This window comes from Strigops habroptila, chromosome 1 (assembly GCF_004027225.2).
Source record: "Strigops habroptila isolate Jane chromosome 1, bStrHab1.2.pri, whole genome shotgun sequence".
NCBI lineage: Eukaryota > Metazoa > Chordata > Aves > Psittaciformes > Psittacidae > Strigops > Strigops habroptila.
Genome location: NC_044277.2, coordinates 70,451,822 through 70,466,115, shown reverse-complemented (window position 1 = coordinate 70,466,115; position 14,294 = coordinate 70,451,822). Strand labels below are relative to the sequence as shown.

Here is a 14,294-nt window from a genome sequence, read left to right as displayed (position 1 = left end):
CACAACGCAGTCCCCAAGCTGCAATAACTTTCCTCCAGGTGCAAATTCATGTACGCGACTCTGCTCTTCTGTCATGCCGCAAAATTAGAAACTTTCAAGAGAGAATTAAAAAAAAAAAGACCAAGAGGAATAAAATTCACGATCAAGGGACAGTTTCACTTTTTCCAAGTGTTTTCTCCACGTGGGCTCTATTTACTCTGAGCTCCAGGGACGTATACATACATTCGGACAAACTTACTAAAACCATGAAATCTGCAGGCACCATTGCCAAACCACAGAGACACTCTGACCATGTCTCTTAAGCACCAAGCTATACAACCTAACACAGAATTTCAGGCAATTTTGAGCCTTCATCAGATCTCAACATGTCAACACCCTACTGTACAGCAATAAAAACAGATACCCCTCAGTCCTCATCTCCCACACGTGCTTTGAGGAACACAAGCCACGCCCGAAATTTTGTTTCAACTCACAGTACCACCTCCCTAAATAAGGAGAGTTTTATTTGGGAACACTTAGTTTCCCAGTGTACAGCAAATTTTATGATCTATAAACTTGCATGGTCTGGGAGATCAGTATCCTCATATATCCATCCATGACTACAACATTTGCTCCACGTAAATAGATTGCAGAACAATTCTGGAAGGAATGGCACAGCTGTACAACACAGTGGACATGCTGGCTCCAGAAGCAGGGTCCATGCGGCAGCATTTATTTCCAATGCGGTAGCATTTATTTCCAATATTACTCAACACACGTTGCCCAAAGCACACCTTTTCAACTTCCGCCTGCAACTACGTGTGAAATACAAACACATTAATTCAAAGATAGTCTGTAATTTTTCAAAGAATCCTAACATAGGCACATATTTGCTTTTAAATGCTGAGAGAGCCTACAAAACCAGGAAGATGAAAGAAGAATTGATTTCTTTCTATGAGCACTAGAACTGACCAGTGATATGTGCCCCTTCTCCCCTGTACCCGCTGATAAAAAGGCTTGCTGCTGGGACCACCTGTACACAAGGACTAGAGCTGTGCATGAAGCACCTCTTATACACAATCCTTCCCTCCAAATGTGTCTCTCAAGCACTTAGTTGCACATGTACTACTTAGCAACATCACACAAAGCAGCTCCTGTGTGTACCCCCCTACGACCATATAATTTAATTCTGAAGAATTCAGGACTTTTCTGTGATAAGCACTATGGAACAAATCACAGGCAACTCAGAAAAGGGAACACGAAGGAATTTGAAGTCTCCAATTCACTTAGTTTCCTGAATTTCATTAGAAAATTTATCTGGTTGCTGGAACACCACTATTTTTAGTCTCTTCTGCATCACCATAGTACAACTGAATGCCCCTGAACTTAAAGTTTTTCTTTCTATACATGGTGACAGTATCCTTGGTAAAAAGGAAAAGCAGCACAGAAAATTGAGAAAAGTCTTTCTAGGGCATTTTAATGTTTCAATCGTCAATAATGCTTGGTGAAAGCAATTTAATGCTGGAAAACCCCTGTTGCTGATTTGGGGTTTTGCTTTCAAATAAACAATGCCTCTGAAAGATTTATAAACATTCAAATACTGTTGCACAGGGACAGCCAGGTGCTAAGTGGAGCACGAGGGGTTTCCCTGACATCTGAGCTTCCACATTATGTTTTCCCAAGTAACTCTGCGTACCCCTTCCTGGCCAAGCCGGGAAGGAAAATTCAGTCTCCACGCTAGTGACATGTTCATTAACACCTGCTCAGGAAAAAACAAACAGCACAGGCTACATTACTTCTCCGAGATAATCGAACGGCTGAAGTACAAATGATAACCTGTAAAAGAGAAGCAAGAGAATGTATTTCCCCTTTTCAACTATTTGGATTGTTCACTTGCAGGGCTGATGTGTACCAGTGCCCCGGAACGATGGCAGAACAGAGCTCTGCTCCCAGTCCTCGTACCTCGCCTCCTATTCAAATCTGCCACCTAAGTTTTGCACACAGAGACGACTTAAGTGAAAACAGCTTAATATTTTATATACAGAACAAAGTTGTTTGTCCTGTAACAATACAGGTAAGTGGGAATTTACATAAACAGTGACTGAAAACTGTTCATACATACACCACTTTTTTAAAAGGTTAATTCCTTCACCCCTCAAACCCTCCACCCCCTAAAAATGTCAGCATTGCCAGTTTCTTTCCAGGTAAATTTAAAATAAACTGTAAAATATGAAGTCATTTAGGACATTTTTTCCCCCCTACCAATTCAATACTCAGCTGAAATTAAAAACCTGAAATTATTCTCAGGTAGCAAATTAGTATATAAATAATAGGCAATGCACCGCAAGCAATATTTCTTTCCAAGTAGCTCCTTATGAAAATGAAGCACATGGGGAATTTACGGTGCTTTTCATGGCAATAAACCCATGGTATCTACAAACAGGTTTTATACTTCAGGCAGTTTTATGTTTATAAAATGTTTTTCAGTAGATCTGGATCTCATTTTTAATAGGTTAAAGTATGGGATTTAACCACTTGAATGCAAAGAGATTTCATTCCAAAATAACTATGGCTAATTTGAGAATACACAATAATAAACAGTTGTATAGATGAGCAGTATTCTTAAATACGGCTGGCGTAATGGCATGACAAGTTGTGGGCTTTTCACAAAAATATTAGCACTATTTGGTCTCACAGAAAGAACAAGTGAGAACAGAAACAAGTGACCTCCTTATACTTAACCAGTATGAAAATATTGTTAAGTGGCCAAAAAGTCTTTAGCTGTAAACTACTAGTGGAAAGTTGTCACTTTGAAGTCTACCATCATGTAAATAAATACAAGCAACCACAGGCAGAGAATATAGGGGAATATAGACACTGAATTCACCTATCTTTACCTAAACACACAAACCTATATCCCCCTTTAAAATGAGATACTCAGGTTTTGTTATGCCAACATAAAATATCAACCAGAACCCCAGTAAAGAGACAAGATCAGTGCGCACTCACAACTGTTTTACCTATCTGTTCACGCCAGTCCCTTGCCCACCTATTTGATGCAGGAGCAGACCCACAGATTTCAGCCAAGCTGCTTGGGAGTTGCACACCTCAGCCTGGCAAGTGAAGCACAACAAATACAAAGCCCATGGGCCTTTTGGCTTGACAGCTGAATATTAAGGGAACGGGAGCATAGCTATGCCCGCTCTCCTCCATGCTAAACGGGTCATATAAATTCAAGCTGCTTCTGAGCAGCTGACCAAAGCCCCATTTCCAACATTGCATTAAACAATTAACCAGTGCTTTTGCTGCTCTTCACTCTCTGGCAAATGTAAGCAGACTCTCCGTCTCTGCCCCAAAAGAGTCCAGTAAACCATGGGAACAGACAGACTGAGTATGCCCAGTCCCTACTAGTCATTCTGTATAATACTACACTAACAGCCTTTTCAAAAAAAAATAAAAATAAAAAAGAAAGAAAGAAAAGAAAAATTTAAATCCCTGGTTTGCCTTATACGAGGCTGGAGGAAAATAAACCTTAAAAGAAAACATGGAAAGAAACACAGCTGAGCCAGGAGAGGGAAGACCTTGTATTTTGATCCCAGCATCAAGTACTAAAACCCACTGAGACAATTATCATCAACTGCAAAATAGAACTATTAAAAGCAAATAAATAACAGCTTAAATCCACTGATGTTTGATTATTTCCAAAATTCACAATTTGTCTTCTTCAGAAAAAATTCTTCACCAGAAGTATAATCAATGTTCTTTAGAAGATTAATGTTTTCTGATACCTTTGAGGTTGAAAACTGGGTAAATGCTAGTTGCAGAATAACTGCTCTTTCAGGAAGGTATTCTCTTTTTTCTTACAAACCCTTTCTTACAAATGCATGAGTTGGAAGGGGAATATCATTAACTGTATTTGTTTAGAAGTCAGGAAGAAGAGCAACTTTACTTTTGTCATGAAATAGTTTAATCATCAACATATACTTCTAAGACTGAGCTTACATAGTCTCTTTCTAGATAGTTTTACGAAGATGGTACAATCTGCAGGACTTCAAATGAAGGGACAAAAGAAGCCAATTACATTTATTATTAAAACTGTATAAAGTATAACTTTTTATCCTCCTCCTAAACACACAGTAATTTGGAAAATCCACAAATCTCCAAATTTAAGATAAAATACTGTTCTGTAATTACCCACAGAAGGTGAGGCGTAACTGTTGTCTTTTTTTCTTTCATTTTAAGTTTGATTCTGGATCTATATATCACACACAGATACATCTGTGTTTGTCTAACAATGGAAAAGCCAGGTTTGCTAAGAAGAAACTAATTCTGCATTAACGTATTATATTCAGGAATAACAGATTTGATCTGAAGATAGCAATCCTCGACTTAGTAATGTAAGAAAGGGAGTAAAAATATCTTCTAGTTTATAGAAGCCCTGATGGAGTTTGAGGATGATGTCTCAGCACATGCCGGTTCCTCCCCAGTGTCCCTGTGCCAGACTGACCTCAGGCAATTCCACTAGAACACACAGCCCAGCGCTGGAGGATCTGCAGCATCCCTGGGTACAGGCAGGGTTTGGGACTAACCGAGGACAGAAACTGGTCCCAGTTTGTCCCTCTCCAGACAAGGCACCACCCAGGGAATAAAGCTGCACAACAGACCTTAAGGAGCCATAAAACAAGACAGTAAAAAGACTGTGTCTCCAAAAGCAGAAGGTTATGCACATCTGATGTCGTAACACTATATTAGCATGCAATGCTGCTCTGTGTTGCTATGAGATTAACAAGTGACTTTCCAGTTCAACACAGGCAAAGAAACAGAGGTAATTAAAAGCAAACAAAATAAATAATTGTATTAATTACAACACCAGCAGTTTAGCAACATGATCTGACCTATTTGTAGTTGTTGTTTAATGAATTGGTACAGCCAGTCTTTGGAGCACCTGAAGGTGTCACAGTAGCAAGATTTTAATCACAGCAGAAGCCAAAGGCTGGTCTCCTTCCCAAGCAGAAAGCCATGTTCTAGCAGAGACTGACCAGAGCAGACGGAGCAGCGACTGCGAGCAACAAGTCCTGCTAGAGCAGAGAAAGCTGTGCTGACACTGAAACATGAGCTGTACCCCCAGGGAACCCAGGAATTATTTATCTGGTATCCATGAAAGTGTAGGCTTGGTACCAAGTACCATGAAAAGTTACTCAAAAAAAAAGACAAGGCATCTGGATTCACACCAAGACATTCCCTCTTCAGCACCCAGAACCACTGCTGTGTTGTTCAGAAATAAAGCACTGCCACGAGAGAGATCGAAGAAAAGCACAGAAAACAGGTTTTTTCTTCAAATTTGGCTGAAATTCTTCACTGATTTTGGAGACAAACCCTTGTGGCACGCTCAGACAAAAACAGAAGGGAAAATACATGTCTTGTTCACAGTAAGATCAGACATGCCATTCTTGATATATCTACCTAGGTGGTATTTTTGCTGCATATGCCATACTCTGACCTCAAACAAAAAGAAAAATGCAGAAAGAAAAGCCATTTAAGCACAGAAATAAGAAAGAGAAAAATAATGTTTTATTATAAAATAACTTGGAGTTTTTATTTATCTTTTTGGAACGTGCTAAAGCAGGAAAAATCATGGCTATTGTAACTCAACATAACTACACAATGGAAATAAAAGGTAGAGGAATATTTTAAATGATCTTGCACAGAATTCATTATTATCTCTGCATTAGAAAGCTGCTGCCATAGCTCCCAAGAGACCTCCAGGATGAACACAGGAGAATGCCCACTGCAGGATGTGTGGGGCGGGAAGGAAGAGGCAAGTTTTAGATAATCTAAACCAGAGCTCTTTGCAGCTTTCCTCTTGTGTCCTCGGAGAAGTCAGTTTTGACCGAGCTGATTCTGCATCTCGTGGATCTTACGTACACAGCAGCACAAGGACCTTCACACAACCTGGGAGGACAAACTCCTGCTCACGTCACCATCACATCATCTCCTGACACCACGTAACAGAAGTATCAAGGAGAAATCTCACTCCCCAAAAAACAAACTGCCTTTTCCCTTTTCAAAGGAAAGAGGACCAGCAGATTACCAGGAACAACTGTCACAGCTGGGAGATGGTGACAGCTGATCTATGATGCATTTGTACCCAGGCCCTTGAATTTTGTTGTTGTTCCCTAGTCTAATTAAACCATTGAAAAAATATTAACGGAACGTATTAATATAAAGAGGTCTTACTATGAATGGCAGCGCATATGTTTATTAAAATAACATCTGGAAATTCAGAAAGCATCTCATCAACCATCAGTGTTACCCATTTTAAATCTCTATGTATTTGTGTGGTCTGGGAAAATAAATATAAGGCATTAACCCTCAATTACTGAAAATCAACAGAGTTCTACCTTTCTGGCTCGACTTCCCAATAAAATGTCAATAACAGTCGGATCAGATCAACATACATTTATACAAATAAAACCCAACAACACAGCAAGGAAAACAGGTACGGCAAACAGAGAATTGTACTGCTTGTTGGTCACCCTTGGTGAAAACATAAAGTAACACTTATCTGATTAAGTACTTCTGGATTGGTACTTGATGTTGAACCTTGCAGTACGGCTATATTTAGAGCACTGATAATATAAAATGTAATTTTCTCACTCAAGCTCCACGCCAGCTTCTTGCTTGAAGGAAAAAGGAGGACTCCAGGCTGCTGGGTGGTCCTCGCAATTCAGTGTAGTAAAAGCTACTGCAGATTTAATCCTCAGCCCTTCCTGTGCCAAGCAGGTCCTTGATTGTGGGTTTTCTGTAAGCAAGCTCCCTAATTACCTGGCTGCCGATTACTCAGGTAAAGGATTCTCCATCATGCCTACAGAGCTGTTCCACTTTGCATACACCACCGTAACTCAGAGAGAGAAGCAGAGAAACTCACAGATCAACCTTAAAACTTATGCACAGGTCAATCACCTTTAATAAAAAATAAGACAGTGGAGAACACAGAACTGAACCCAAAACTACAGTCCACCTACTGCACCTTTGCAAGCACCTCTGGCCCAGCCTACATCAAGTTCTCAATTCATCTGCAGCTTTCCTACCTGCCTTAATGATGCTCACTACTTTAAACAGGAAATTGTATACCAGGTTCTATTTTTTTTGACTACCAAAGAAAGCTTTATAACTCACATTTCACCACTGAAACTGTCAGCGGAGACTGCCAACTCTCTTTCATACAACACATCTGAGGAACACACAAAACACAGCTTAACATGCAGATATCAGGTTGAATTTATAGGGTCAGCAGTAAGAAGTTAATTTTTCTGTCCCACAGATACTCTCAATCTTTAAGCTCTAGTAAGAGCCAAGGAACATAGAAATTACATTCTCAATCCATTTTCTTTCCCATTTCTCTAATTACGACAACTACTCTGCACAAATGCACAGCATCTTAGGCACCTCATTAGCTGGGGGGTTGATGAAACCAAAAAGACAACATTTGTGGTGCAAGAGGACTACAGCAGGTAGGAGACCCTGTGTGTCACTGCCATCGCAGCGCGGCCCTGCCACGCAATCTCTGTGACTCACCCCTTGGCATGGGTTAAGTCCGTGGCTCATCGCTGACACTCTCATGCTGAAACTATGACAACAATACACTATTCCCAGCATCGCTTATTTAATGATAAGCAGCCTGGCTCACTGGGCAACTAACAGCTCTGGAAACACTCTATACAGTAAGAGGATTAATATGTTAATAAGGTTTGTAATTTCCATCAGCTGGAAATGCAGCTACTTTTAAAAGATCCTTAAATCATAATTTTAACTGGAAACACAGATTTTAAGTCTCTTCCCATTCCCAGCTTCTAATAGAGGAGCTGGCTTAACATGCTATGGAAAAATAATTTTTTAAAGACCCCTAAATCTCTTAGAAGCAGCATTAAAGTGTGAAAGCTGTCAATTTTCATGGAAATCACAATGCCAGAGCAACACAAAAAGCTGCAGTATACAGAACGCTGTGCTTGCCAGAAAATCAAGTGTTTGCTGATGCTAAGAGAGTAGCTAAAGGCCGGACACAGCGGAATACTTGTTAAGGCACTGAATTGCGATTCAGGAGAAGTGAGGTACTTCCCTAACTCTGCCACAGGCCTCCTGGCTGCTTTTGGAGCACGTCATGCAAATGTGTTCACATTTTTGCCTGTATAAATAAAATGGAGTCTCCCACACGCAACTCTTTAACCCAAAAGAATATTGTTAGGAAGCCTTCACAAATGCTTTTAAGAAAATTCACGTCTGTGACAACAGGATAATTCAAGTCTATGACAACAGGAGTCTTTAAGCATTTACAATACCATAGATGTCTAAGGATAAATACATGTATTCAAGAAAACTCTCATTCCTTAGAAGGCAAAAAGAAAAATCCCTTCATTCTGGCTATAATCATGCGCTGTGATCTGAATTACTCCACAAAAAGCAATATACCGCTTCCCTAGTAAGATTAAACTACACACAAAGCAGCCATGTGTTTAGTGAACTGACTTCAAAATAGGTATTTCAGTAGCTGTTTTTCCTTAATGGTCACCATCACCTAAACGTGAGAGTGCTTTAAGTTGTAACTAAACCCCTCTCTCTCCACCTTTATCTAGTGCAACATCCTGAAATTCACCATAATCAGTGCAGCTTGCCCAGATGGGGTGGTAAATAATATCTGTCCCATCAAAACATCATGCTACCTTCAGCAGCGCAGCAAAGTGCTTTCATCAAGACAAGCAATTTAACCAAGATGTAAACTTACAGGAGCAAAACCTGCAGAAAAATGAATCTGGAATTACAAGGGAAAGACCAAACAAGACGGGCGACAGCAGGGAAGAGAAGGTTCAATTTAATCTAACACTGGCAGGAGTGGCATAGAAGAACAAGATGAAAAATTACAAAAGATATCCACAGGAAAGAAAATAATAAGAGAGACACGATTGGGGGTGTGGGGGTATGTGTGTGTGAAAACAAATCCTGAATATTCTAGACAGCCCAGAAATGGAGGAGACTTTAAGAGGCCATCTATTTCATCCTCTACTCTAGTACAAAACTAACAGATTGCTGAAAGAAATTAAAAAGAAAAAAAGGGAAAAGAAAGACAGGAGAAATGGGACACTGGAATTCAGAAAGAACAGCTGTCAGGACTGGACTGCACTGTGTTTTAGCTCACCATTTAGCTTATTCTTACAATTAGCTTGCTTATCTTCAGCAATCCTGAGATATTAGTCATGACTGAAAATACAGATGTCTTCCAGCCCAACAGTTATATCCACAGAGGTGCAAAACAGTAAAAACGGCCTTGTTTCATTTTACGCAAAAGCATGCACAATTCTTCTGCACCATTACCAGAGTTTAATTTAATGTGATGTATCTCCACTGACACAGAAAGAACTACTCTAGACCGAAACTACCTGTGAGAGGAAGACAGGTATGCCAGAAAAACGCATTACAGACAAGCTCCTTGTCTCAGGTGTACACATAAGAAGCGTTGTCTGAATTCTGCGGGAGCAGTGCACATACCAACAGGGACACAACATGAAGGATAATGCCAAAAGCACAAGCACCAACCTTGAAACCAGCCAAAGCAGCAATCTTCAAAGCCAGTACTACACTGCTACTCTCCATTTTTAACTGCAGCCCTTTGCCAGCCAGTACTCTGCACCTTGCACAGAAATCTCATATTAATACAAAACAGAGGAAACGTATGCGGATAGCTCACTTTCCCAATTTTTATTTAAAAAATTAATTACATAATTGTTTCTTTGTACCCTAAATCTTGTAACAACTGAAGGTGAGATACAGTATGGTGTAACCACTGTTACAGTGTTCACATAGATGTTCTGCAGGGAACTTTGCCTGCCAGGCTTTTCCAGACAAGGTTTACAAATAATACCCTGAGCACAAGCACAATAAAAGAAATCTTTTTCTTTTTTTTTTTTTTGGAGTTGGATGTGCAGTTTCACAAAGTAGCCCACTTAACTATGCAGAGTGGGCATAAAAGAATTGGAAAGGTTTCAACAAGTTGAGATGCGCGACTTGCTCTGTACCTTCGGGTTTGCTTTTCTCGGTTCTGCATGTAAACATTACTGACATTTCACAGCCTTTATCTGACTTCCAGGGCCACTTCAATCCCACAATAAGTCCCTCCAAAGCAGGTGTGTTAACGTGTGCCTGTCTTTGTTAGTATTATAAGGCCCTGAGAGATACACAAGGAGTTAAAGCACAGAAAATAAAGGTTCTACTTAAAAAAAGCACTCTTACATCTTGTTTAACATACAGGCTTTCCCCACATTTGCCAGACCTCAGAGGAACCATGGAACAGTTTGGGTTGGTAGAGACCTTAAAGATCATCCAGTACCAACCCCCTGCCGTGGGCAGGGACACCTTCCACTAGACCAGGTTGCTCTAAGCCCCGTCCAACCTGGCCTTAACACTTTCGGGGATGGGGCATCCACAGCTTCTCTGGGCAACCTGTTCCAGTGTCTCATCACCCCCATAGGAAGCTCTTCTGCGCTCAGACTTAAAGCATGAAGAAGGACCCACAACCTAAGGCTAGTTCCCATGGGAGATGGGAGATGCTTTCAGCTACAGGGGAAGATGCTCTTCACTTTGTGAGGTTCCTAAGAGAGCAGAACAGAACTGATCCTTCAAGTCCGCATTTTAGGCTTGGGCCTGCTATGCCACTTATGACCAATGTATGCCTGTTTTCCCATGTCATGGTCAAAAAAATCACCAATCAAAACACCCAGAGAAGCCTATCTCTGCTTTCCCTAATGAAGTAAGAGCAGATGCAGACACCAAGGTAGCAAATTTTAAACAAGTGTATTTCTCTCTTCTAGCACCCGTTTCATGATCACAGAATAAATCCTAATTCCTGCTGCTGCTGCTTCTACTGATTGTCTTAAACTCACCTTCGTAAGCCAAAATAAATGTTGATTAAATAAAGTACTGTGGACTTCATAAAGCTTTAGAAAACTCATGCCTAGCAATTAGTAGTAATAAAATTCTTGGTGCTGAGAAATGGGAAAAGCCCTGCGACACCAGTAAAAACTGCAGTTTTCCTTTGCCATTTAAAACCAAGAAAACCCACCACAGTATCTTACTTTTAAATGCAATTCTCAAGCAGCCACATCATGAAACACACATAGTCAATTTATCTGCGTAAAGCACACAGCAGAGCTGCTGTACCCTGTACCAAACAACACATTAAATTCGTTCACTGTTTAACAGGGAAAGTCATAATGTTGCAGTTAATGAGTTACTCAGAAACAAAACAGCTCTGCCTAAATTTTGTTAAAAATTGTGAAATTGCAGTCATTTTAACCTCCCTTTCATAACTGCAAGATAACCCAATCAATAAGCTGGAAATGTGCATAGCATTTCTTCTGCCATGAAAGGAAGGTATTTCTGCCACAGCAGCCTTAAATGCCAGCGTTCGCCGGCACGCTCCATAGACGTAGCTCATGTCTGGATTCATACGGGAACCAACAAGGACAGACGAAGCTCTCCTCTAGCAGCACTTCCCTGGCCCTAGCCGATTTCCTCATTGAGCGAGTAAAACCTGATTAGGGACCAAACATCCACCCATTTCCAGTATGGATGTTAGCAACCTGGGGAACTACGAACCGTTATGTGAAGCCCACTGCTAACAGCACTGACACATCTAGGCCGGGAACCTGTGACTTGCAAAAATAGGCAACATGCAGTATTTAAAGGCAGAAACCAGCTCAGACAAAACAGGCGGGAAGTCCCCGCTGGTGCACATGATGGCGTTGTCATCAGCTTCCAGAGAAGCGGATTAGCACCCACACGCTTTGCTACACAATATTGCAAGCACATCTTCACCTTAGGGCTGGATTCGCCTCCTTGAGCCATGTCAGGATAGATCTGACTGAAGTTAATGCAGTTACTGTAATTTCTGATCACATATGTGATATCAGAATCTGGCCACAAACGGGTTTACACAGTTGAAACTGGCTATGCAGGATTCAGGAATTTTGTTCAGAAACGTCCTCAGACACCAGCGCTCATCTCCGAGGTGCACTGACAACATGCCTTCTCATTGGAAATTTAAACTCTTCAATCAATCTTTAGATACCTAGCAATCGATGCAAATTGTTAATCAGCATTGCATCTGAGAAATAATTGCTGCTCTTCAAAGCACACATGCAAATTGGCATCCTAGATCTCCTCTTCACTGGGATTTTAGAAAGCAGATGTACTATTCCACTAACTAAACACAGTGAGAGGAGGCGCATTGTATCTAGTGCTTTTCACAGAAGGTGAGCATAGAAGGTCATGATCAGGCTGATTTTTAACTGGAGTTAACCATTTTATTTACAAAAAGAGCAGCAAGTTATGTCATGCTCTGCAAGCCAAAGAAATGTTGCACACATACGGTTTTATTAGTAGAGCACTAGCAACAACATAATTCCTTCACGCAGTGCTCCCTGTTCTACTTTCCTAGTTAGGCAGTACAAGACTCTCTATCTAACACAGAAACTAAGAAAATTAAACCTAACAAAACCCTGGTAGCCCATCATAACATACTTTAAAGCTGTTTTCTACTTAGCTGAAAATGAATTTAGAGTATAAACATTAGAAGTAAAAACATAAAAGCTGCCGAAGCAATCACAGCCTTTTTCAGCCCGCACAGGCAGTGTGAAGTAGAGCAGTAAATTGCACCGAGCAGGCAGCAGAGCTCTTAAAACTTGCCCAGCTCCTCCTCTGACAAAAGAGATCACTTAGGACTTCATCTTGCTACTGCTTCTCTCGTCCCTTAATTAACAGACTAATAAATTCACTGCTGGCGTGTTCTGCATTTGCCTCCTCCCTTGACAAAAACCCAAATCCACCTGTGAGTTACTCTAGGACTGACTGCTATTTAGCCCTACTCCTGCGAGACCGCTGCCTGACACCGAAGGCGGGGGGCACCGGCAGCCGCCCAACCCCAGCAACCTCCGACAATCTGGGGCACTTTTCACCCGAGGCCGGCAGCGCTTTGCCCTCCTTCCGCCGCCAAGGCCCTGCGGCCGGGCAGCGGGGACCCGCGGCCGGGACGGCTGAATAACCCTTTCAGAGGCTTGTGGCGGCTGCGCGGTGGCACCCAGGCCGGCGGCAGCACCGACCCCTGCGGCCCCGGGTCCCTCCGCCGGACCGGGTGCACCCGCCCCGAGACCCTCCCGCTCCGCCGGCCTCGGCCGCGGCTCCGAACCGCGGCGGCCCGTGCCGGGGGGTGCAGGCGGCAGCGGCCAGCCCGCCTCAGCGCCGGGGCGCGCCTGGCCAGCCCCACAGCCCGCTGCAAGAAATGACCCCCAAAGCAAAGCGAAGCAAAGCAAACACCGCTCTCCAGCCGCCCCGGTCTTGCAGGCGGAGGGGCAGAGGGGTCGGGGTGCCCCTTGCAAAACGGAAAGACGAAGCAGCCGCTTTTCCACCTCCTGCAGCCCGGCTCAGCCTGCCGCCGCCCGCCCCGCTCCCCGGCTGTGTCCCCTCTCCCCTACCGGCCGCCACCCTGGGCAGTGCTCAGCACGGCGGGGTCGACACCTGCGCGCCGGCTGCGGAGGGAGGCAGGGAAGGCACGGCACCGCAGCCCGCCGGCCAGCACGGCCGCTGTCGCCGTCCGGAGCCGCTCCTGCCGGCGGAGGCGAGCGGCGGCCGGTCCGGTCCGGCCCGGGGCTTACCCAGTGGGAGGCTTGCAGGCCCCGGGGCGCACAAGGGTCTCCATGGCTGGGCCCCCCTCGCCACTTCTGAAAGGACGAGACGGGCCGGGCCGGCAGCGGGACAGCGGCGAAGGTCGGCGGCGGGGGGATCCAGAGGGAGAGAAGAGAGAAGAGGAGAGGAGTAAGCGCCGGCCTCGCCTCCGCCCGGCCCCGCTCCCCGCCCCGCCGCCGGGCGGCACTGCCCGGGGCGCCACCACCCACCGCTCCCGCGGGCGGGGATGGAATGCCCTGCCCAGGCGGCACACGGCGGCCCCACGCCCGCCCACCTTACCGGGCCGGCAGCGAAGGAACGGCGCGCCGCGGGCGCTGAGGGCTCGGCTCCGTACGCCGAGGAGGGGGCTGCCCGGGCTGGGGTCAGCGGCGGGGCGGGCAGCGCTCCGGAGGCGGGCGGGGGAGGGTGGTTGCTGCCAGCCCGTTTCCATGTAAGCGGCCGGGCCGACCCCGCTACAGCGGGAGAGAGGGAGGAGATAGGAAACCTGCAGGACTGGGACTCGACGGAGCGCAGCGCCCGCACCAAAACCTCCTACACCCCTTTCGCTATGAACTTGGGCAAACCAGAGCTTGCCCGAGGCA

At 44.1% G+C, this 14,294-nt stretch overlaps 1 protein-coding gene across 11 annotated transcripts in view; it reads right to left on the bottom strand.

Moving 5' to 3' along the window:
* COBL (cordon-bleu WH2 repeat protein) overlaps positions 1 to 14,092 on the bottom strand; it is a 158,477-nt gene extending 144,385 nt beyond the window's left edge. For 8 of the 11 annotated variants that reach the window (XM_030498204.1, XM_030498213.1, XM_030498266.1 and 5 more), the window contains exon 1: positions 13,683 to 13,895. In XM_030498204.1, the coding sequence (XP_030354064.1) occupies positions 13,683 to 13,726 (44 nt within the window). In that variant the 5' untranslated portion in view covers positions 13,727 to 13,895. The other 3 variants (XM_030498289.1, XM_030498248.1, XM_030498231.1) reach the window with 3 other exon arrangements.
* Between the last annotated feature and the right edge of the window lie 202 nt (positions 14,093 to 14,294).